The sequence below is a fragment of the Manis javanica genome, chromosome 2, assembly GCF_040802235.1.
Source record: "Manis javanica isolate MJ-LG chromosome 2, MJ_LKY, whole genome shotgun sequence".
Lineage (NCBI taxonomy): Eukaryota > Metazoa > Chordata > Mammalia > Pholidota > Manidae > Manis > Manis javanica.
Genome location: NC_133157.1, coordinates 133728042 through 133750651, shown reverse-complemented (window position 1 = coordinate 133750651; position 22610 = coordinate 133728042). Strand labels below are relative to the sequence as shown.

General features: G+C 41.7%; 3 protein-coding genes across 8 annotated transcripts in view; 2 read left to right on the top strand and 1 right to left on the bottom strand.

Moving 5' to 3' along the window:
* GTPBP4 (GTP binding protein 4) overlaps window positions 1-679 on the top strand; it is a 32752-nt gene extending 32073 nt beyond the window's left edge. For both annotated transcript variants that reach the window (XM_036993702.2, XM_036993701.2), the window contains one exon: window positions 13-679. In XM_036993702.2, the coding sequence (XP_036849597.2) occupies window positions 13-165 (153 nt within the window). In that variant the 3' untranslated portion in view covers window positions 166-679. The remainder of the gene's footprint in view (window positions 1-12) is intronic.
* Window positions 680-2060: 1381 nt separating this feature from the next.
* Window positions 2061-5329, bottom strand: IDI1 (isopentenyl-diphosphate delta isomerase 1). 2 transcript variants are annotated; one of them, XM_017644542.3, is made up of 5 exons: window positions 4939-5329; window positions 4553-4725; window positions 4368-4460; window positions 4033-4163; window positions 2061-3404 (listed from the first exon to the last, which is right to left on the bottom strand). In XM_017644542.3, the coding sequence occupies exons 1-5, from the start codon at window positions 5052-5054 to the stop codon at window positions 3087-3089; spliced, it is 831 nt and encodes a 276-aa protein (XP_017500031.3). In that variant the 5' UTR covers window positions 5055-5329; the 3' UTR covers window positions 2061-3086. The 2 variants fall into 2 exon arrangements, with proteins under 2 accessions (XP_017500031.3, XP_017500032.3); XM_017644543.3 differs by having other exon boundaries at window positions 4846-5328.
* A 5591-nt stretch (window positions 5330-10920) lies between these two features.
* The window catches only part of WDR37 (WD repeat domain 37), an 87510-nt gene continuing 75820 nt past the window's right edge, over window positions 10921-22610 (top strand). For 2 of the 4 annotated variants that reach the window (XM_036993717.2, XM_036993715.2), the window contains exon 1: window positions 10921-11058. The gene's annotated coding sequence lies outside the window, so the exon portion shown is untranslated. The other 2 variants (XM_036993716.2, XM_073229478.1) reach the window with 2 other exon arrangements.

Here is a 22610-nt window from a genome sequence, read left to right as displayed (position 1 = left end):
TCCCCCTTACAGATGGTGAAGAAAGCCAAGACGATGATGAAGAGTGCACAGAAGAAGATGAATCGCTTGGGGAAGAGGGGGGAGGCAGACAGGCATGTGTTTGATATGAAGCCAAAGCACCTGCTCTCTGGAAAGAGGAAAGCTGGAAAAAAGGACAGGAGATAAGTGTCCATTGCAACCTAAACTGTTTCTTGTTTGGGTCTGGTATGGTTTCACAAAAGTGAGGCTTGATCTATGAACTGCAAATAATGAAATAGCTAAAGTTTGTAACTATATAACTATACAAGTGTGGCAAATTCTTACCACTGTACATACTACATGTTTTGGTTAGACAGTGGTTTCTGCATTAATGGAGTTTTGATTGCTTTAGATTTGCAGAAGTGGAGATTTATTGATTTGACTGTTTTTGATGGGGAAGATCTTACTCTCTTCTGATCTGTGGTTCAGTGTACCTGAACAGTCTTTTTTTGCAGAGAAAACATATCCACTTACCATGGCCTGAAGGCTACCAGCTCTGCCCTGCAGACATAAGTACACATGAGTTATGGGGTATTGAAGCTCCAGCCTAAATTATTTTCTAGTCTTTGTCTACAATGTATGAACCACTGTAGTCTGTCTGCAATTATTTTATCCAAAATAAATTTCCAAAATAAAGTATATTCACTTTTTTTTTAGGTTACGAATTGCTTGCTGTCAGTTTGGTTAAATGAAAAGGGAAAATAAGTTTTTTGTTTTCAAGGCAAAGAATTATTGTATTTTATAGAATAAAGTGTTCTGAGGCACTACAGTAATCAAATGTGGGCACTCCCTGCTTCAGCCGTCCAAGATTACATGTCCAATAAAACACCACAATACACTAGCACCACAGAAGCACCTCCTGGGGGTGTTTTTGATACTGTCAATGGGAATCGTGAGGTACATGTCAACTCAAGACACCCAAGCATGGTAAAATGTGGGAAATTAAATGCCACTTAACCATGAGAGTCCCATTACCCTACTTCGTGACTTTCAGAGGGATGCACTCTGCTCAGCAAGTCCTTGCTGACCATGGAGCACTTCCTCAGCTCACCTGTGTGGGACAGTCTAGTAGTGTTTTTCTTATACATAGGTGTGTTTAAATAATACTGCATTTGGGCAAGTAAAATTTCACACACACACAGCTGGAAAAGATTATATGGAGAGAAACAAACTCGAGTGGTGTCTGAGAAGGTGGAGCATGAGGCAGCAGGAATCTGTCTCCATCTGAACAGCTGCACCAGCAGAATCTGCTCTCATCTAGTTTGGAACTCTGGAGGCTTGCCTCTTCCAGGGGAAGGTGTGGCCACTAAACCAGTGACTTTTGGTCAGCTTCAGCCCCTATGGCTTAGCCTCTGCCCCCAGCCCCTTGCAGTGATTGTGGCTGCATTCCCAGGGAGCAGACATGCTCCACTGACTGTGAACATGCCCCAAGGTCGGAGAGCTTGTCCTTCCATCTGTACCTGTCCCCTCTGCCAAGTGAGTGCCCTCCTTCATCCCACAGTATCTTTTTGCTCGTTCTCTGGGTAACACACGTGGGGACTGAATAAACGATTTTACAGAAGGCCACCTCTGGCCCTTAAATGAGTGATCAGTGGTTTTTCCAGCATCAAACAGGATTTTATTTGGATACTGAATTTTAAACACTTGAAAAAAATTTTAAACTCTGATTTGGCTTTAAAAAGATAAAATAGTCCTAAGGAGTTCACATTTTGGAGGAGCATTCTAGTACAACAGTGGTCATTTCTCCACTTGCTGAGTCTAAGGCTATAAGGTCCAAGAGGCAGCAAGTGTAGCTACTGAATTAGCTTGCTATGTGTGGAAGACAACTATAAAGGACTAGAAATATTATAAATGTATTTTGAAGCTATAAGGCATTTATGTTTAAGCTACGTTGGCAGGTTAATCTACTATTAACATTTCAACAAACTAAACAGTATTAAAATTGGTTTTGCAATACAATAAAATACTTGCTCTACAGTCCTGCCTGAAATTAACTGTTCTTAAGAAACAGATTTCTCTACTGAATTTATAAGCATAAAGCCTTTTAACTTTGTAAGAAACAATTTTTAATCTTTTTCTTGGTTATTATAGTGTAGCATTCAAGGGTAACATAGCTACTGTAAGGTGGCAAATCTTGAGAAATCTGTGGCAAGAGTTTTAAAAAGTGCATTAGTCAAGGTACAGCTTATTAACATACACATACATATTCCATGTTTAACATGAATATTAGCTTTTCTGTGAATTTTCCCCCCTACAGTATGGCCTGAGTTGTAAACAGTGGTTCTAAACTGGGGGTGACTGCCCTGCAGGAGACCTTTGGCCTGGTGTGTTGTGGCTGTCATGGGGGATTGGCATTTGGTGGGTGGAATCTAGGGATTGTGTCAAACAGCCTCCACTGCGCAGGAGAAACCCCGAAACAGAGAATTATCCAGCCCAAATGTCAACAGAGCCAAGATTAGGAAACACGGTGGTTAAGTATGACCTGTTTTCCAAAGAGCCCGTAATTCTGAAAACACAGACTTTACTAATTGCTTAAGACCATTTAAAAGATTTAACCTAACCTGTCTAATTACCAAACCACAAAATCAACTTAGAATGACAGAAATTAGAATATATACCATTTAACTTCCCTTGAACCTGCTCTACTAGTTTTCTGTTACTATGTGAAGTTAATTTGGACTGTTTTTAAGTAGCTAAGCAGTTTCCATTGCAGGTTTTTCTGGACCATGATGATATATATAGAGAGCACCTGGCAAACAGCAAAATGCTCTATTTTCTGAAAATGCTTATCACATATCAAAAATGAAGAGCTTCATTGACTTGTAAAACATGTCAGGACTATGTTTAGACAGGTTAAATTATTTGCTCTTATTTACAATCTCATAAATGTCTATAGCAGTGCACATATATAGGGTGTGTGATACACAGTTAAGAAGTGACTATTTCCCACACAAACACTGGTTGTAAAGTATTGTTTCAAATGAGAATTCTAATGGAGAGCCAGATTAAAAAAAAAATTTAAGTTCACTTGGAAGTTTTTTAGTATTCATCATTCATCTCCACATTTACTACATTCTATGTATTTTTTCATGGTCAACAAACTGATTCAAATGATTCAGGTCACCCCACCACGTAAAGAGAAAAGTTTCTGCGATAATTTGAAACCATGGAGTTATCTTAACTTCACCACTGGCTGCCTTTTTCAGGAGCTCTTCCAATTCTTCTTTTGACATGTAGCAGTAGCTTTTAATCTCATTGGGGTTTGGATCCAGAGTTACATTCTTCCTCACAAACAAGATATAATCAATTTCATGTTCTCCCCAGGTGCTATCAGATTGAGCTTTGTAGTGAATTCGGGTTAGGTAATTAATGTCTTCTGGAGGAACCTAGAATGAAAATAACATCAACAATAAAAAAAGTAACCTAAACTGACCCACCACATTTCAGTAACACCTTGAAAACAACTATACTATTGATGTATGGAAATACTACTGTTTTGAGAGACTGTTACCTTGAATACAGTGGTTAAGTATGACCCGTTTCTCTACCCGTTTGAGAGACTATTTACATAGGACCAAAAATATAACTTGATTTTATCAAAATAATTTAAAACCCACTAAAACAAGAAGATCTTAATATTACTTTTTGGTAGAGAGAAATACCACTTCAGCTAGATGAGAAGAGGTTTTATAGGGGGCAATTCAGGAAAAGATGGTTCACTCAACAGATTTGTAGTTCACATTCCTACAGATTTCCACAAGAAAATAAGCATCTTTGATGTGATCAATTATAAAAATAATTTACGTACTGGTTAACAGATCAATCTATTTCTGCACTGAGGTAAAACTCTGATATTACCGAAAAATCAAAATTTAAATCATCTTTACTCAAGGTGGTTTTTGAGGCCAGTAACTCGAGGTTGCACCGCGAACACTTCCACTTGAATTTAAAATTGTACGTTTAGACTTCCAGGGAAGATTTCGGCTTACTAGGTTGCGCAGTCAAGCCAGTTACCTCCTCCATGGGAATTCCTAATTCATCCTTTAACCGCCTCTGGGCCGCTCGTTTTACTCCAATAGCATCCTTTTCTTCAAGCTCTCTGGGATTACTTAAAGGATGACTGCAACAGGTGTTGGTAAAGCAACCTGGAACAAGGTAACACGGCCGCAGGTTAACGTTTCAAACGAAAAAGCAGCGGGACTCCTGACACGTGCAAAGTAGCTACAATAGTGTCACTCGGCCTGGTAACGGCGTCGGCTGCTCTTCTGCGGAACGGGGAAGTCAGGTTTCCCTCCCCGCCAGGCCGCAAACCAGCCCCCCCCCCGCCCAACGCCACCGCGGGCCCTGACCTGGGAAGGTAATCTTGGTGTCCGACCTCTGCTGCAGTAGCAGCTTGTCCTCGGTGTTGAACAGAAACACGCTGAAGGCGCGGTGCAGCAGCCCTGCAAACGGGAAGCACGGTCACCAGGGCAGGGTCCCCGCCTCTCCAGCGGCGCCCCTGCCCCACTCGAGACGCTCGGGCGCCCGGCCGCACCTCTCTCGATATTCTCGTTCAGATGGCAGTTCTTTTTGCTGTCGGTCCCAATATTGTGGTCGTGCTCGTCGATGACGATGCACATCTCCGCCAGCAGCTGCACCTGCTGCTCGTCCAAGTGGCTGGTGTCGATCTCCGGCATTGTCCTGGCGCGTCTCGGGGATCCCGGGGGTCTGAGGCCGAGCGGGCGGAGAGCTCAGCGTGCGGCCCGGGGCGCCCCCCACCCATCCTCCGGGTCCCCGCCACACTCCGGCCCCAACAGCCCCGTCTCCCGATCCCATCCTCCCGTTAACCTCGGCGCCGTCCGTCCGCGCGCTTCCGCAGGTCCCGCCCCGACGGCCCCACTTCCAACAACAGCCGTAAACAAATCCTGACTCCCTCCGTACCTCAGGCGCTGGCTGTCAGCGCACTCCTGCTCCGCGGCCTTAAGACCTCGCTTCCAGGCTCCGCCTACCGGCGCCGCGCGCCCAATAGCCCGAGCTCGTGCCAGAGCGCGCCACATGCCTGCCTGCCAATCGCGCGCCGGACCGCGCCTGAGGTCAAGATCGCGCGGTGGTGCCACGCCCGGCGTCCTCAGGACTGACGCGCAGGGACCCCCGGCGCCCTCCCTTTCCGGTGAGAAGAGGTGGTGGACAGTGGAGCGGTGGTGGCCTGACAGACGGCACCGAAGGCGGGGCGAGCTGCCGCCCTCCTGTCGCTCCCGCCAATCGACTGCGACCGAAGCGCTCAAGGACGCCAACGTTCCTGCACAATCGCGCTCTGAGGCTTTGAGACCCGTCTGCACGCTGGTCTTCCGGAGCATTAAGGTCTGAGGCGGAGCGCTGGGAATCCTCTCCGGAAGTGTGACGTGGGGCACTCTTCCGGCAAGTCCAGATATAACGGGAGTGAGGTCAAAGCTAGCAATTACATTTCGTCAGCGCGTGCACCTCCCGCGCATGCGCAGCGTCGCAGGAACTCTCCCAGGCTGGGCGGCAAAGTATGGTATTTCTTCGTTTCTTCAGAACTCTCCATACTGCTGCCCATAGAGGCTGCCTCAGTTTACATCCCCTCCTGCACTGTAAGGAGGGCTCCCTTTTCCCCGCATCCTCTTCAGCACATGTTTCTTGTCTTTTGGATGGCGGCCATTCTGACTGGTGTGATGTGATGCCTTCATTGTGGTTTTGCCTAAGTTTGTTTTTTAAAAGTATGTCTTCCAAATATCCAAGTTTCAATAAATGTTCGGCATTCTTTTCAGTAAAATGTTCAATGAAAAAAGGTTCAGTGTGCACCTCAAACATTCTTACAAATGCTTTTACTCAAGGCAACCATGGTACTTTAGTATGTATAAGTGTTTTATATGTACTTTTCATTTTGATATATGTACTATTAAAATGATGAATACTTAAGGACTATTAAAATTAATATTTTCTTCGTTAAGGGCATTGTAAGGGAAACTGACGTTTTATTTTTTATTGCAAGTGCATGGGCGTGGGGGGGAACATGGTACCAGTACAACAGTCTGGTGGCACTGCCTTGATTAGTGCCATGGTAGCAGTTCTATCCACCCATCCTTCCTACCCCCAACCTTGCTTTTGCACCATCAGCACAAATGTCAACACAGTGAAAAAAGCAAATAACATTGAGAATTCTTATGAAAATGATTTTGATGTCAGACTTACAAGATTCTCAGAAACCCCAAGGGATCCGTGTCCCACACTTTGAGAAACAGTCTTGGATCTCTTGCCTCAGAAAATTCCAGAAGGCATAATATACAAGCACACATTTCATTAGCGTTCAGAGAATGACATCACACATCATGTAATTTCTGGGAAAATTCCACCTATGCTCATGAGAATAAAAGTGAAAAAGGAAACTAATAGTTTAGTATTGTAATGGAATTTTGACCTCATGGAGCCCCTGGAAGGGTCTTGGGGGCTCTAGGGGTGGGAGTTCTCTGGACCAGTCTTTGAGAACTGCTGGTGTAGTGGAAAGCCCACTGAATTTAGAACACACCTATCTGGGTTTTGCTACATATTGTTGAGTAATGTCAGACCAGGATTCTTAGCCTCATTGCCTCCGTATGTAATAGTAGAGAGGCCAGATGGTCTGTTTCCTTTTCCTTCCAGATTTTTGGGGTTTTTTTTGCTTTTTAAAAAAATTTTGGTATCATTAATCTATAATTACATGAGCAACATTATGGTTACTAGACTCCCTCCATCCTTCCAGTTTTAACTTTGCTGGCAATAGATACTGTGCTAGGAGCTTTTTACATATATTACCTCATTTCATCCTTACAATAATTCTACATGGTAAATATTATCCCCATTTATATGAAGAAATTGAAGTTCAGAGATGACATACTACATTAAAAAAAATTCTTCGTTTATAACATAAATATGTAGTCAAACATTCTAGATTTACTAACATGCCACAGTATTTGAACTCCAACTTTGTTCAAACTCCAACTCTACTTTGAAGATTCCAAGTTATGCCAAATATTGACATCACATTGGGGATAATGATGTTGCTATCACAAAATTTTTGTATAGAGTCTTGACAGATACAGAGAAATGTAGAATTCAGAATAGCCAACAGTCAGTCCATCTGTTATGCTTAGGCCTATTTATTTGATATTCATATAGTAGTTTGGTTTTAAGTTGTTCTGTTTTTTTAGAAAAGTTCACTCCAGAGCCGTCTGAGTATTTGGTTTCCATATGGTTAATATAAGTGAAAAGAGAAGACAGGGTAGGTAGTTTCAGTTCAGCCTCTTACTCTGTGACCTTGGGCTAGTTATTAAATATATTGGAGTTCTTCTTCCCTAAAATATGCATAAGAATACCTCAATAGCTGGGCACTGTTATTTTTAATAATGTCAGTAAATGCTTGTTGGGTTACAAGTTATGTGGTATTTATAAAGAAATAAAAGAATATCAACTATATGGCTTAAAGACCAGTAGAAAGCTACTCACCAAATTTTATTTCTCATTTATGTATACTTTTGATCAATCAAGATAGTTTTCTAACATCATCTGGAACACGTTTATAGTATATGTTTGGTTGCTCATGACATAGAGTTTCACAACATTTTCCCCCTAAAACAATTACCTCATGTATAAGAATCGAGGTGCATGATGAGAATAATCCAGATTTGTCTCTATATTTAAAACCGTTTCTAGACTTGAACTAAACATATTTCTGAAGACAGATTGAAAATCAAATATACCGTCACAGTGAGATTAGTTGTCCCTTTTTGTTTAGCACAAGGGCACTACACAAAGGCCACTTTAGAGAAAAGATGGCAAGTACACACTGGATGTAGCCATATACAGAGACTGTGATAAAATGTTCTGAGGTGAGAAATCTGTGCCTGTTTGAGTGTCATGGATGAAGTACAGGGACCTCGGTCACCAAGTCTGTGCTGGTGAAGTTTAATTGTGTAGACTGGGCCCTTTGGTCCACAAAACTATGAAATAACTTTCCTCCTCTCCTGGTGAGGACAGGTAGGAGTCCGAGGAAGAGACTGGGTAACTGTTCAGGTAATTCGCATTCTAGCTGGTTGTGTTTTTCTTAGTTCTCCTGGTAGAGCCAGATAAAGTTGGTAGATAAAAGGAATTAGCAAACTTGACCCCTGCCATTCAGGAGTTTGTATGTTCATCAGGAGAGGTTCAGATATTTATTTACCTTTTAGCAAACACTTTCTGGCTGCATACCATGTGCCAAGCACTCTTCTAGATCATGGAAATATAGCAGTGAACAAAACAAGGAAAAGTTGCTTTTATGGAGCTTACATTCTAGTAGGGGAAATAGTAAACAAAAACAAATCATGTCAAGAAGTGACAAGTACTGTGAAGAAAAAAGAAGTGTGCCTACAGGATAGTGAGGGACCAAGCCATTTACAAATGAGTGGTGAGGAAAACATCTCTAAGGTGGTGATAACTGAGGAGATATCTGAATGAAGTGCAACTGTGCAGTTCAAGGAAAAGTGCTTATATAGCATACATAACAAGCATATATAGAACTTGCAAATGACTGTGAAGCATGTTAACCAGCTCAGACCCTATAGTATAAATACGTAGGTGTTTGGGGCACAGATAAAATAACCAATGGTTGAAGATGCAGTAAACCTTATCTACCTATAAATCATGCTTATAATTGAATCTTACTAAGTTCAGCTTTATTTCCCCTCTGATGGAGGGAAACCTGATGGGGAGATTATCACATGCATTTTGCATGGATGGGTAAGTCACAAGATAGGAACTTATTTTGTGGGAAGGGGACTCCTGATAACTTCTGCAAAACTGGATACTAGGAGTGCAATTCCAAAGACAACCTTTTACAATTTAGGCTTTTTTTTTTAAACTACATGGAAAGTTATTTCAGGATACATAGTGTGTTATGGGTTGAATTGTGTCCCCCCAAAATTTACATTGAAGTTCTCTTTTCCAGAGTCTCAGAATGTGACCTTATTTGGAAACAGGGTTGTTACACATGTAGTCCTAGTAGAGTGGGATGGGCTCCTGATCCAATAACCTTATAATAAGAAAACCAAGTGAAGGCACAGGCCCAGGCCCACATGCATGGAGAATGCCATGTGAAGATGGGAGTTAAGTTACCACAAGCCAAGTTATGCCAGACTGCTGGCACATCACCAGAAGCTAAAAGAGGCCAGGAACAGATGCTCCCTCATAGCTCTCTGAAGGAACCAACCCTGATGACACCCTTGGACTTGTTGCCTCCAGGCCTGTGAGACAATAAATTTCTATTATTTAAGCCACTTAGTTTGTGGTATTTTGTTACAACTGCCTTGTCAAAGGAATGCCCAGTGGAAAGAATGTGGGCTCTGATGTGGACCTGGATTTTCATCTAATGTTTGCTCCACTGTGTACTAGGTTTTTGAGTTTCGACAAGTAGTTTTGACATTCTTATGCTTAATTGGAATTAAATTTAGGATAACTTCTACTTTATTGGATTGAGGGTTAAATAAATTAGCAAACATGTGGTGCCTGGCACACAGTAGGCCCTCCAAGTGTTGATTCCTTCCCTTCTTAGTTTTGTCACACCTCGTTATGCACTCATTTATTTACAGTGACTTTTGTGGGTTCCTAAATATATGAAAGAAAAATTATCTCAATAAACAATGTACTTTCACCCACATTGTTGATGCCTAACTGCAAAATAAGCCACATATTAGCATCTGAGTTAGCTGGAGATGATACTGTGGTTCATAAAGCTTTCCATCTGTTACCATGCCCAGGAGAAAGCCTTTCACATACTAGGTGCTAAATAAGATTGTTACTTGTGTAGGGGAGCAAAATTTGCCACCTCAAGATGTGCCACTTTTGTATGTGGATTATTTGGAGCTAAAAACAACCGAGGCCCAAAAGACTCAGGAAGAAACTTTGGCCTTTCTCTTTCCCCCCAGTTGTCTGAAAGGATTTGATAGAGAATCGGCTTCAGGCAGGAAGCTGTCGCCAGAGAAACCTATAGTGTAATACGAGTAGAGGTGGTAGACAGGCTTCTCTGCTCAAAGTCCTCTCTGTTCCCTTGTTCTCGATGGCCCATCAAACATCTGTTTGCCAAACGCCTGTTCTTTCTCATATTCCTGTGGATTGCTCTTCTTCCCTTTGAAGTCCTGAATTCCTACCCACTCTCCTTAGTTCAGGGTGACATACATACCTCATTTTGCTGTGCTGTCTTTGGAATCTCATGTTTATGCAGATTCCCCGTATGCTTAAAGTTCAATTTAATTTCTCCTTTTAATCTGCCTCTTGTCAGTTTAATTCTTAGGTCGGCCAGAAAGGCCTTGGAAGGTAGAGGAATATTTTTCTTCCGAACAAACGTTCGCCACAACCTCCGAAAGTTGGAAATCACTACTCCATCTTACAGAATCGTTTTCAGGGATAAGCTTTTCTTATTACAGTTAATTAAGAGACAACTTCATGTTTTATTTCACGTACTTCTTGGTTATTTGGGCCCGAAAGTACGTTAAGTTTGTTTCTTGTGCTTTTCTCCTGTGAACACTGAACTATATAACTTTGGAGGAGGGAGCGGACTCGCGGTTTTCGCACGCCGAGGGCCAGGTGAGCTCTGGCGCCCTGGACTTGCCGCAGCCGGGCCTCCCTGTGCCGCCGGCCGCCCGTGAAGGTCCCGCTGTTCAGGCCCGAAACACCCGGGTGCACATTCCCCTAGGCCCCCGCCGGCGACGGCCAGCGGACACTACAGCAGAGCGACCGTAGGAGTCCCGCGAGAAGCGCCCAGCCACTGGGTGGCAGGTGTCACTGACTCAGCACGGGAGGGACAGGGGCGGGACTTCCGGCACGGGAGAGGCCGGGACGGGGTTTACGGAGCGGGCGAGGCCGCGGCTTCCGGCGTTGCCGGAAGCGCGGGGTGTCTGGCTACGGGGTTGCGGGGCCGCTTCAGGCCGGAGAGTCGGTGTCCTGCGCCTCCGCGTCCGGCCGGGCGCCGCGTGGCTGGGAACTGACAGCGGCAGCGCACGGCCCAGCTGGCCCTGGGCGGCAACGGGACAGGTGAGCTCCGGGCCGCCATCTTTCGCCCGGTGTGGGCGGCGGCGGCGGATGGGTCAGGGGCGAGCTGAGGGACCGGCAGCCCTCCCCCCTTGCCGAGCCTGCGCCTTCCCCGGCCAGGTGGATCACGGAGGGATGGTGCTCGTGCTCGTCGCACCTGTGCCCGGATGGTGGGGTGCGGACGCCCTCGATGTGTTTGCGGGTCGCTTGGCTTTGACCTTCGCGGCGTCCGGCACCTTCACCTTCACGTACGCGCGCGGGCGCGTTCCAGATGGTGGTCCTGGCGCCCCCGGCCCGACGTCGTTGTGACTCCAGGTGCGGGGACCCCACCCCTTCGCGGGAACCGCTTTCCGTTGGCGTTCCTGAGGCCACACTGATGGCGGTGGCGGCCCGGGCCCAGAGCCCCGGCGCGGTTTGGTTCCCGGGGGCTGTTGCGATGGCGCCGCATGAACTGGAGAGCCCGGGAAGCGCTCCCCGTCAACTCCGTGCCGGGTTTGGCGGCGGGACCCTCTCAGCACATCAGCCCGGTGCCGGCAGTGAAAACTCAGCCCCTCGCCCGGTACCTGGGGTGGCGGCGGAACCCCCTCAGCCCGGTGATGGCGGAACCCCTGTCGGCCCTTGGGTCCGGTGCCTCGGGTGGCGGTGGTACACGGTTCACTTTGTACTCGCCGCGAGCTGCCACCTTGAGCCCTTTCCGCAGGGAAATACTACGAACTCTGAATTCTCGCCTTGGCTTTTTTAAGGACAGAATTTTACGTTTATTGAACTTCGTCTCTGATATGGACTCGTTCCTTGAGCCTGTGAGTTACTTTTTGGTTCCTGATGGCTCCTAGTTGAGTGCGTTCTGTGCTTTAGTCCAGATCCCTGAGAAAACGCTTAGGCAGGCTGCATGGTGGCAGGTTTCTGAGGCGGCCTCCCTGCTGATACTGTTCAGCAATGGGTTTTGGTGTTTGAGCCTCCAGGGTGCACGGAGCAACGCTTACACAGTGAATGTTACGAGAGACTTTATTGAACTTCTTGTGGAATTAAGTCACGTTTTATACTTTTAAATCCTACATGCAAATTTAATTCTCTGTATGATTACATTCATGAAGTTAACTGCTTAAGCAAATGTGTTTCTCTTGTTAAAAGAAGAATGAAGTTCCACTGGATATGAAATTGTAGGATCCGTTATGTCAGACGTGGGTAATTTGCACGGACACTCAGCACAAGAGTACGTGAGTTGGGCAGGAGAACTGTTTACATTAAATCCATTCATTTGAATGGGGCGTGGCAGATCAGATTTTTGGAGAGCACTGTTTTATACTTCTAAAAATAATGCTTTAAAAAAAAAAACCAGTCGGGCATTTTATTTTCATAAACCTGTTTGACATGATCTGCTCTGTAATATTGGGTTAGTAGGAATGGTTTGAAGGAAAATAATTATCTTTTGGCATTTCGGGCTTCTGTTGTAATTTGTGTTTAGGTGAAAAATGCCAATGGAAGTAGTTTACTTTTCAACTGAAGAAGTTTTGCGTTTACAATTCTGTGATCAGTTTACTAGAGTTTAGCCTGTTGAATATTTGGGAACTGCATTTCCCACGGATGTCATGAGCATTAGTTGCTATGCTTACTGGTCAGGTAAGCCTCCCAGCACCCTCCTGTAGTAGTAGTACTTCCACCTACAGAGTCCTGTGCCTCTGTTGTGTCTCCATCCGATCTTGGTGTCTGCGCTTCCCTCCCTGTCTACTTTCGATCCCATGCCACATCATTTCAGTATTTCTTTTACAAACAGCTACAACTTCCTGGCCTGTCATTTCATGATTTCAACATAATTTATCAAATATTTAAGTAAAATTTATACTAACACTAGCCCATGACCTGAGGTGAACACAAAAGATACTCTAGTTCCTGGGCCAAGGGTCTGTTCTCCACACAGTCTGGTGTGAAAGGAAGCAAGTGGTGTGCCTGTGAAGACTGATGGGGAAAAGGTGGAGGATGGGAAAGAAGAGATGAGTGAAATTTTACAAAGTTTTAAGGAAAAATTGTGACAGAGAAAAATTAACAGAAAAAAAGAAATTTTAAGGAGATTAGTGGAAGTAGAGGCACCTACAGATCTAATTTTGCAGAATGGTGAACCCTTGCTGAAGAAATTAGATGAAGCAGGACTTCAATTACCCAGGTAATCTTTTAGTGTTAATAACAAGTATATGGCTTAGAACCCATCTTTGAGGTGTGACTTTACAGTTTAGAAAGTTATTAAAAGATAAAATAACTCAGCATGAGAAAGTTCCATTTGATGCCAGGTTTTGGGAAACCTCTTCCAGATAAATAATTTGTAGTTGTTTGAAATGTATATATTTGGTTGGAAATTGCTTACTGGGGAAAGATCACCAGTGTAACTGCTGTTTTGTGCATTGACATATAAACGCATGCAAAGTACCGAACACCTTGTGGTTCATGGGAATGGGAGGGGTGAAGGCTCAACAGAAAGGCAGAGGTTGAGGATTTTTGAAGTCACCTGTGAGGTGCCTCTTTCTTCCCAAAGGCACAGTTGCTGGAAAAGCTAGTGGTGTGATACCTCAGAGAGAACCACTGATTCAGAAGCTGCAGTTGTAAAGTGAAAAGGTGGCTTCTGCAGTTTGGGGCTTTATATAACCTAGATGTGGAACCTGTAGTATGTGTTCACTTTCCAGTATGTACTTGCCAGAATGTTTCTACTGATGAAATCTTTAGGAGAGGAAAGAGAAGCCCTTTCTTTTTTTATCTGCCTGATGTAAATGTCTAAAGGTAGAGTCTCTCTCTCTCTGTCTGTGGCTGATTAAGACAGCTTTACAGGGTTTTGATATTTTTGTTTTTTACAAAACATATCTTTTAAACTGCAGGGTTGCTATGGCAAGTCACTTGAGTTAGTGATTTAATTGAGTTAAAGCAACTGAGATGCTTTATGAAGTTATTCAGTATGTTTAATTGAAAAAGAACTATCCACTTTCTTATATTTTTATGAAAAGTATAATTTCTGGATAGGATTTCATTAAGTCAGTTTGATTTCTTGGCCAGTTTTTGTATATGGCACAGTTAAATGGTTTCTAAGTGTTTCCATTAAAAAAATTACTGAAGTACTCTTTGTGTGATCATAAGAATTGATTAACAGTATTGATTTGTTATATTCAAACTTGTCAAATTTGATAGTAATACTATCTTTTTTGGTCTGTATAAAATTCTACCTATTATGGATTCTGCCATTGGGAGTTTTTCTTTTTGCCTTTATTTCAGCCATCTGATTCCTGTAGCTTACATTTTCAAACCTAAATTCATTAGAAAGATTTGTTCTGTCATTTTTCAGTCAAAAATAAATTTTCTATATGTTATTTAAGGGACTGTCAGTTTTATTTTGTGTTGCCTGTTTCTACCAGTAACATTCATTATAAATTTTTAATTTATAAATTTTAAATTTTAATAAATTTAAATTTATAATAAATTATAAATTTAATAAATTTTAAATTTATAATAAATTATAAATTTTCTTACAAAGAAGAGGATTATGGTAAGGCAGTAGATTTGGAGCATGATGGGGCGAGAATGTCCGTCTTTACTTCACATGTAGACCTCTCCTAGATTTATAAATACAGCCCAGTTCTCTTCATTGCTAGGCCTGTATACCTCTAGCCTCCCTGTATTTTAGATGTTCAAGGCATTGCAAACATAATGTCTAATACTTAGTTTTGATTTCTTCTCCAGATCTGCTGCCTCATCTGTACAAGCTGACCTCCATTTCATCTACCTCTTACCTCCAAAATGAGGGCTATCCTTGGTACTTCCCTTCTTCCATACCTGCCCCTCCCACCCCTACACCCCAAATCCATTCAGCCGCTCTCTCATCTTACCTTTTGTCATTATCCCCTAGAGCACTTCAGTGACTTCTGACTGATTTCCCCATTCCTGAGTCATCTGATCTTTCCTTGTATTTTTCACACAGCAGACACAGGGATTTTTAATGCAAATCTAGTGTCACTTGTTTGCTTAAACACGTGTAAGTGACTTTTTCCTTTCAGGATAAAACCTAAAAGGTAAAAGAACAGAATCTAAGCCTTTTCCTGTTCCTCTCCCTTATCTTGCACCATGCTCTCCATTGTTTACTGTGTTGCAAGGCGGCCTTACCTATCTTTAATGTCTCTGATAAACCAGTATCACTCCCAGGTCACGCCATTCGCACATGCCATTCCTGTTCTTAGAATAGCTCCTTTCCTCTCCATTTTCCATATGGCTAACTCTTAACTAATTCATCAGTCTCAGTTAAAGTGCCATTTTCTCAAAATGACCTTCTGACTCTCTGGCCAACATTGTCTTTTCACAATACTCATATACGTCTTTTTCATAGTACTTAACAACCATTAGAGTTTCTGTACTAAGTTATGATGTTATGTGTTTAGTGTCTGTCTTGCTCAACGCTGAGCAACCTGAAGGGAGGGACCAAGTTTGTTCTGTTTACTACTATATTCCTAGTACATAGCCCATCTACAAACTTGAAACAATATTTGAGGAATGAAATTAATGAAATAAGTGCTATTATCTATGCTTTAAAAGTGACAAAAGTAAGCCTTAGGAAGGTGCTTAGGTAACTTGACCATGGTTACAGAGCTGGTCAATTATACATGTAGCCTTCATTCATTCACTTAAACATTCCTCAAATGTTTAAGGATATACTTGTGTCAGGCAACATGGTAGGCCCTACAAATACAGTAGTGAGCCCAAATAACTGTCCCAGTCCTCATGGTGTTGATGGCGTCGGGGGGAACATTGAGTAAACCACACATAAGATCTACTTAACCCATGAGGGAAGGCTCGTGAAGTGCTCGGATTAGTTCTGGTCAGGGGACGCTGTTTTGAGGAGGTAATGTTTAACCTGAGACTTCATGATGAGAAAGAGCAGCCCTTTGAAGAGTTGTGTGGGGTACCTGAGCTTAGCTTTGTATGATTCTAAAACACATTCTTTACAGTTATGCTCTTTGGGTTTTATTCTGAGTGATTTTATTTAACTTAATTGAATTATTTGTGTCCATTTTATTCCACTAAGTGTTTGAAGTGATAAAGATGTCACTGACATTTTTTAGGGAAGCAGAATGTTATTCAGTGTATAGCCAAAATTTGTGTGTGAGGTATACGCGTATGTATATGTGGTTTAATGGTGGCAGCAGGTTCTCTCATTCTCTACCCATCAAGAGGCTGGGTCTTTTTGCTCTCTGGGTGAATCTGGGCTTGCCTGTGACTTGCTTTAACAAGTAGAATAGCCAATAAAGCCATGGAAATGGGTGATTAAGTAAAAACCAAATAAGAATTTTAGAGAAAAAGAATATATCTCATTCAATTTTTAGAATGTTTTTTTGATCTAAACTTTATGTACCCAATGTTACAGAAAATAACTTTAATGACTGAAATTAATGGATCTCAGAATTTGAAACCTCAACACACAGAACAGATTGACTAATTTGGATATTTTTAACCTGTTGTACAGCAAGATTTACTTTCTTGTCTTTTCTAAAAAAGGCCTACACATACGTAATTTGAAGCACAAAGGATGATCTCTGGCTTTGTATTTACAGAAGATAGAGAGATGCACTTTTCCTTTTCCTTCACTGAGTACAGCTAAGAACACTGGACAGTGTATATGAAACAAAGACTGAAAGGTGGGGTGAAGAGAGTAAGTAGACTGTTGGGATGTGAGATATATTGGGACCTGAGAAATGATGCAGAGCTGAGTTCCCTGGGTTTTGTTTTTGCCTCATGTGCCAGACTTAAGCCTGGAGAAGCCAGCAGCCTAGCAACAGCAAAGGGCTTAGACAAAAGGCCCCAAGGCCATGACAGGTATAGCACCAGATAGAACACTCTTAAAAAGCACTGCAGCCTATCCCCACTCTTACTGTCAAAGGGGGCAGCTAGACTCTCATCCTTGAGAAGCTGTATTGAGACAACACTGTTGCTGGGATGGTGTCAGAGAGGGCCAACTGAGGACCTGGAATATTCATTCCTGCTGGGTGATAACAAAGAATAGTGTCTCTCTTCCTGCTGGGGAGGATTCAGAGATTCAGGAATTTCATCACCACTTCCTGGTAATGAGGTGTGAGGCCATGTGGGTACAGTAAGGGGTACCTCTATGTGGTCAATGGATCCTGATGGGAAACCTAACTTCCAGATCTCTACCTTTTGCATCCACCTAGTAGAAACAAGATAGCACCTTTCTTTGTCTGTTGTAGTACAAGACTTAAATCAGATCCTTTGTCTGATAACAGAATACCCAAAATGCTGAAACGTCAACTGAAAAATCACATGTTACATGAAGAACTGGAAAAATGTAAACTTGAATGAGAAAAGACAACTGACAGCAACACAGAGATGATGCAAACTTTGGAATTATTTGACAAGGATTCTAAAACAGCTATCTTAAAAATGCTTTAGTGAGCAATCATTAACACTTGAAACAAATGAAAGAAAATCTAGGAAAAAAATAACAGAATATAAAGAAGAAACAAAGGGAAATTTTAGAATTGAAAAATACAATAAATGAAATAAAAACCTGAGTGGGTAGCTCAGAGCAGAATGGAGAGGACAGAAGAAAGATAGGACAATAGAAATTATACAGTCTGAACAACAAAATAGACTGAAAACAATACATGGAGTCTCAGGGACCTGTGCAACTTTAACAAGAGCACTATTATTATTATCAGAATCCTAGGAAGATGGGCTGAATATGTATTTGAAGAAATATTGGCCGAATATTTCCCAAATTTGGCAAGTCATAAACCTGGAAATTCAAGCTCAGTGAAACCCAGACAGGTTATGCTCAAATGAAATCCATGCTAAGGTACATCATGGTATCATTGTCAAACTTCTGAAAACTAAGGATGGAAAAGCAGAGAGAGAGAAATGTCACTTTTTGTATTGTGGGAAGACAATATTAATGGCAGTGGATTTCTCATCAGAAGCCACAGAGGCCAGAAGGAAGTGGCACATTTTTCAAGTTCTGAAGGAAATGCACTATCAACTCAGAGTTGTATATTCAGTGAAAATATCCTTCACATGACTTGTCACCAGCAGACCTACCCTAAAATAATAGGTAGAGGAAGTTCTCTAAACCAAAAGGAAATTACATAAAAGAATGTGAACATCAGGAAGGAACAACAAGCAATGAAAAGAGCACACATGTTGGTAAATTCGATAGATATACCTTCTCTCAGTTGTGTTTGGAGGTTGAAGCATAACTCTGATGTAGTGTTCAGTGTATGCAGAGGAAATATTTAAAGGTTTATAATATTTATGACATTATAAATGGGGTAGGGCAAAGAGTCATAGAGGATGGTAAGGTTTCTATACTTTATTTTGAACTAGTACAGTATTGATAATCAGTAGACTGGGGTAAGTTGTGAAAATAATATGTAGTATCTAGAGCAACCATTTAAAAACTATGTAAGAGAGGTAAACTCAAAACTGTAATACAGATAAATCAAAATGAAATCCTAAAAAAGGTTAAAATAAACCCACAACAATGCAGAAAAAAGAAAAATGGGAGAACAATGAATCATGTGCCATGACCAAGTGAGGTTTCTTCCAAGGTTGAAAGGTTCTTAACTATTTTAAAATAATTAATGTAATTAACCTGTTGATAGGCTAAAAAAGAAAAGTGATAATGATCATATTAAGTGATACAGAACATGACAAACCAGCACTCATTCATGAAACTCAGAAAATGAGCAATAGAGGGGAACTTTCTCAACTTGATAAGTAGTATTTACAAAAGACCTAGCAAGTGTGTTTGCTGGCACTATTCTAATTCATCCAAGTACTGGAATTTCTAGTTACATCAATAAGATAAAAGGAAGTAAAGACATTTACAGATGAGAAAGGAAGAAATAAAACTGTCCTCTTTTTTAGATGACTTAATAGTCTACACAAGAAATGCCAAAGAAGCTACAAAAAATCTTAAAACTAATAAATGAGTTCAATAATTTAGGATACTATTCTCAGTATTTAAAGAATTGTATTTTTCTATATTAGCAATTAACATGTGGAAATGGAAACAAAACAGTATCATTTAAAATTGTTCAAAAATTAAAAATGTAGATTTTGTGTTGAGAAGACATGTGAAACTTTTATACAAAAAACTATAAAACTAAGGAAAGAAATAAAAAATGGTCTAAACAAACTGGGGTATATATGGTGTTTATCAACATAATGAACATGCCAGTTCTCTGCAAATTGATGAACAGATTTAAACAAAATTCCTATAAAAATTCCATCAGTATTTTTGTGGGTATGGCGCAAAGGAACTATAATATCTTAAGACATTTTTGAAAAGATTTAAGTGATAGGAATCACTAACTGATTTTAGGACAGAACAGTCAGTAATCAAGACTGTTATTGGCAGAGAGGGATAGATATGTAGTGGAACACAGAGAACCAAGAAATCCACGTAAGTATAGCTAATATTAATCCAAACTATCTCATGAACTTAAATGTAGTCTGTAGGACTAAAATGTTTATAGTTGAAAATTTTGGGGAATTAAGGTTGATGAAAAGTTCCTAGATATGATTCTAAAAGTGTGCTCCATAGAAGAAAAATAATTGATCAAGTGACTTTCATCAAAATTTAAAAGTTTTCCTGTGTGAAAAACTGTTAGGATGAAAGACAAGTGACAGACTGGGAGAAACTATTTGCAACCCATGTGTCCAACAGGTAACTCCCATGAAGAATATATAAGGAACTACACAAATGTGTAAGGAACTAAGCATGTATTTTCCTTATGCCCCAGCATTCTCACTCTTGGGGCATTTATCCAAAAGATGTGGAGCCGTATTCACACAAAAACCGATATATTGTTCATGGCTTTATTTGTATTAGTAAAGAAACTAGAAAGAACAGAGATTTTTTGCAGTAGGTGAATGGTTAAACAAATTACAGTACAGCCGTTTTGTGGAATACCAGCAATCAAAAGGAAGTAGCTGTTGATACAGGAATCAGAGTGGTTGGATCTCAAGAGTATTAAGCTCAGAATATCAAAAGGGCACTGCTTGCATTTATGTAACAATCTAAAATGACAGGGGATAACTGGGAGATGGATGGCTGTGGGAAAGAGCTCAATAAAAAGGGAACACTTGCAGCCTCTCATACAAAGTAAAGTGAGGATGAAGGGGATCTAAGGTTGTAGGAGAAGGAAGATACATAAATATATTACTTAAAATTACATGAACTAACATATTGGGAGGAGGGATCAATAAACAACATGAAGAGGTAAGGTCCAAAGGTAAATGGAGTTGAAGAAGGAAAATGTCATGTACAAATATGACTTAAAGTTATATTAACTAAAGAGAGAGGCTTGAAGATGGCAGCATGAGAAGTGAGACAGAAACCTCCTCCCAAAACCACATATAATACAAAAATAAAGCAGATACAACTAATCCTGAAAGAGAGACTGGAAAGAAGACTGTGACAGACTACCTACATCTGGGAAAAGCGAAGACCTTGTGAAAAGGGTAAAGTAGCAAAGCTGCGGTCCAGTGAGACCCAAGACTTCCCCCAACCCCAGTTCACTGGTGGGAGGAAGAGAACATAGTGGGGAGGGAGTAGACGCCTAGGACTGCTGAACACCCAGCCCTGGAGATCTGCTTCAGGAGCACAAACTAATGTTACATGGTGCTCTGGAGGTTAGTGGTGTTGGAAAGCAAAGACAGGTGGAATACTCAGAGAGATTGAGATTCCAGCTGCTTGTGAAGAAAAGATACCTGCAACCAGCTGCTCCAGGACAAAAGAAAGGCAGGCACTTTGAAAGACTTCCCAACAGTGAGAGGGCTGTTAAAGGGGCAAGGATTACACAGAGCTTGCTGCTCAGGAGAAAGGACAGGTGGATAAAATCATCCTGGTGCACTCTGCCCAGCAGGTTGGGAGCTTTCAGGAGCTTCAGGTGCTCCATCCCCATTTGGCGACACATGCCGAGGGCCCCCCATGTGATGTGCAGCCTGCTGCTCCTTCCTCCTGGCCAGCACTGGTTTGCAAACCTGCTGACCCCGCCATTGCGCCAGGCCAGACAAAGGATGGCTCTGCCTATGGCAGCTATAGGGGCTTAACGTGGAGGTTCCTCCCTGCTTGCTCCAGCCACTGGCCCTGGCAATGGAGGGATGCACTGCAGCAGGGAAGCAGAAAGGAGCTCTTTCCTCCTGACAGGCACCGGCGCTGCTTGCCTGCAGCCCCTGCCATCGCTCCAGAGAGTAGAGCTTTTGGGCAATAGAGGGCGCGGCCTACACAAAGTTACTCTTCCGGAGTAATCAATACAAATATGAAATGACAAAAGAACCTGGTACAACCCAAAATCCCACAAACACCAGAAAGAGAGCTAAGTGAAACTGAAATCACTAATCTTCCTGATAAAGATTTCAAAATAAAAATCGTAAATATACTCACAAAGTTACAGAAAAATATTCAAGACCTCAGAGAGAAATTCAAGAAAAAGAAACTTTGGAAAATGCTATACCTGAAATGAAACATACAATGGAGGGATTTAAAAGCAGATTAGATGAGGTAGAGCAGACAGTAAATGAAATAGAAATTAGAGAACAGGAATACAAAGAAGCCGAGGCACAGAGAGAAAAAAGGATCTATAGGATTGAAAGAATATTCAGAGAACTATGTGACCAACCCAAATGGAACAATACTTGCATTGTAGGGGTACCAGAAGAAGGAGAAGAGAGAAAAAGGGGTGAAAAGTGTCTTTGAGGAGGTAATAGCTGAAAACTTCTCAAATCTGTAAAGGAGATAGTCTCTCAGGCCATGGAGGTGCACAGATCTCCCAACATAAGTGACCCAAGGAAGACAACACCAAGACATATAATAATTAAAATGGCAAAGATCAAGGATAAGGACAAACTATTAAATGCAGTCAGAGAGAAAAATAAGATCACATGCAAAGGAAAATCCACCAGGGTATCTTCAGACATCTCAGTGGAAACCTTACAGGCCAGAAGGGAGTGCCATGATATATTTAATGCAATGAAACAGAAGAGCTTTGAGCAAAGAACACTCTCTTTGCCAAGATGATCATTTAAATTTAAAGAGGGATTAAACAATTTCCAAATAAGCAAAGGTTGAGGGAATTTACCATGCACAAACTGTTTCTACAGTGTATTTTGGAGGGGCTGCTATCAATGGAAGTGCTCCTAAGGGTACATAGTGGACACCAGAGAAAATTAAAAACACACTAAAGGAAGTAGACAAATTAATTACTAAGTAAACATTAAATCAACTACCCATAAAGTCAGTCAAAGGATATACAAAGAATACAGAGTATGACACCTAATATATAGAGTGGAGGAGGAAGAAAAAGGATGGGGAAAAAAGCCCAGAACCTTTAGATTGTATTTGACATAGCATACCTAGTGAGTTAAGGTAGACTGTTAGATAGGAAAGAAGATGCTCTTGAATCTTGGGTAACCACAAATCTAAAGCCTGCAATGGCAATGAGTAGATATCAGTCAACAGTCACCCTAAATGTAAATGGACTGAATGCACCAATCAAAAGACACAGAGA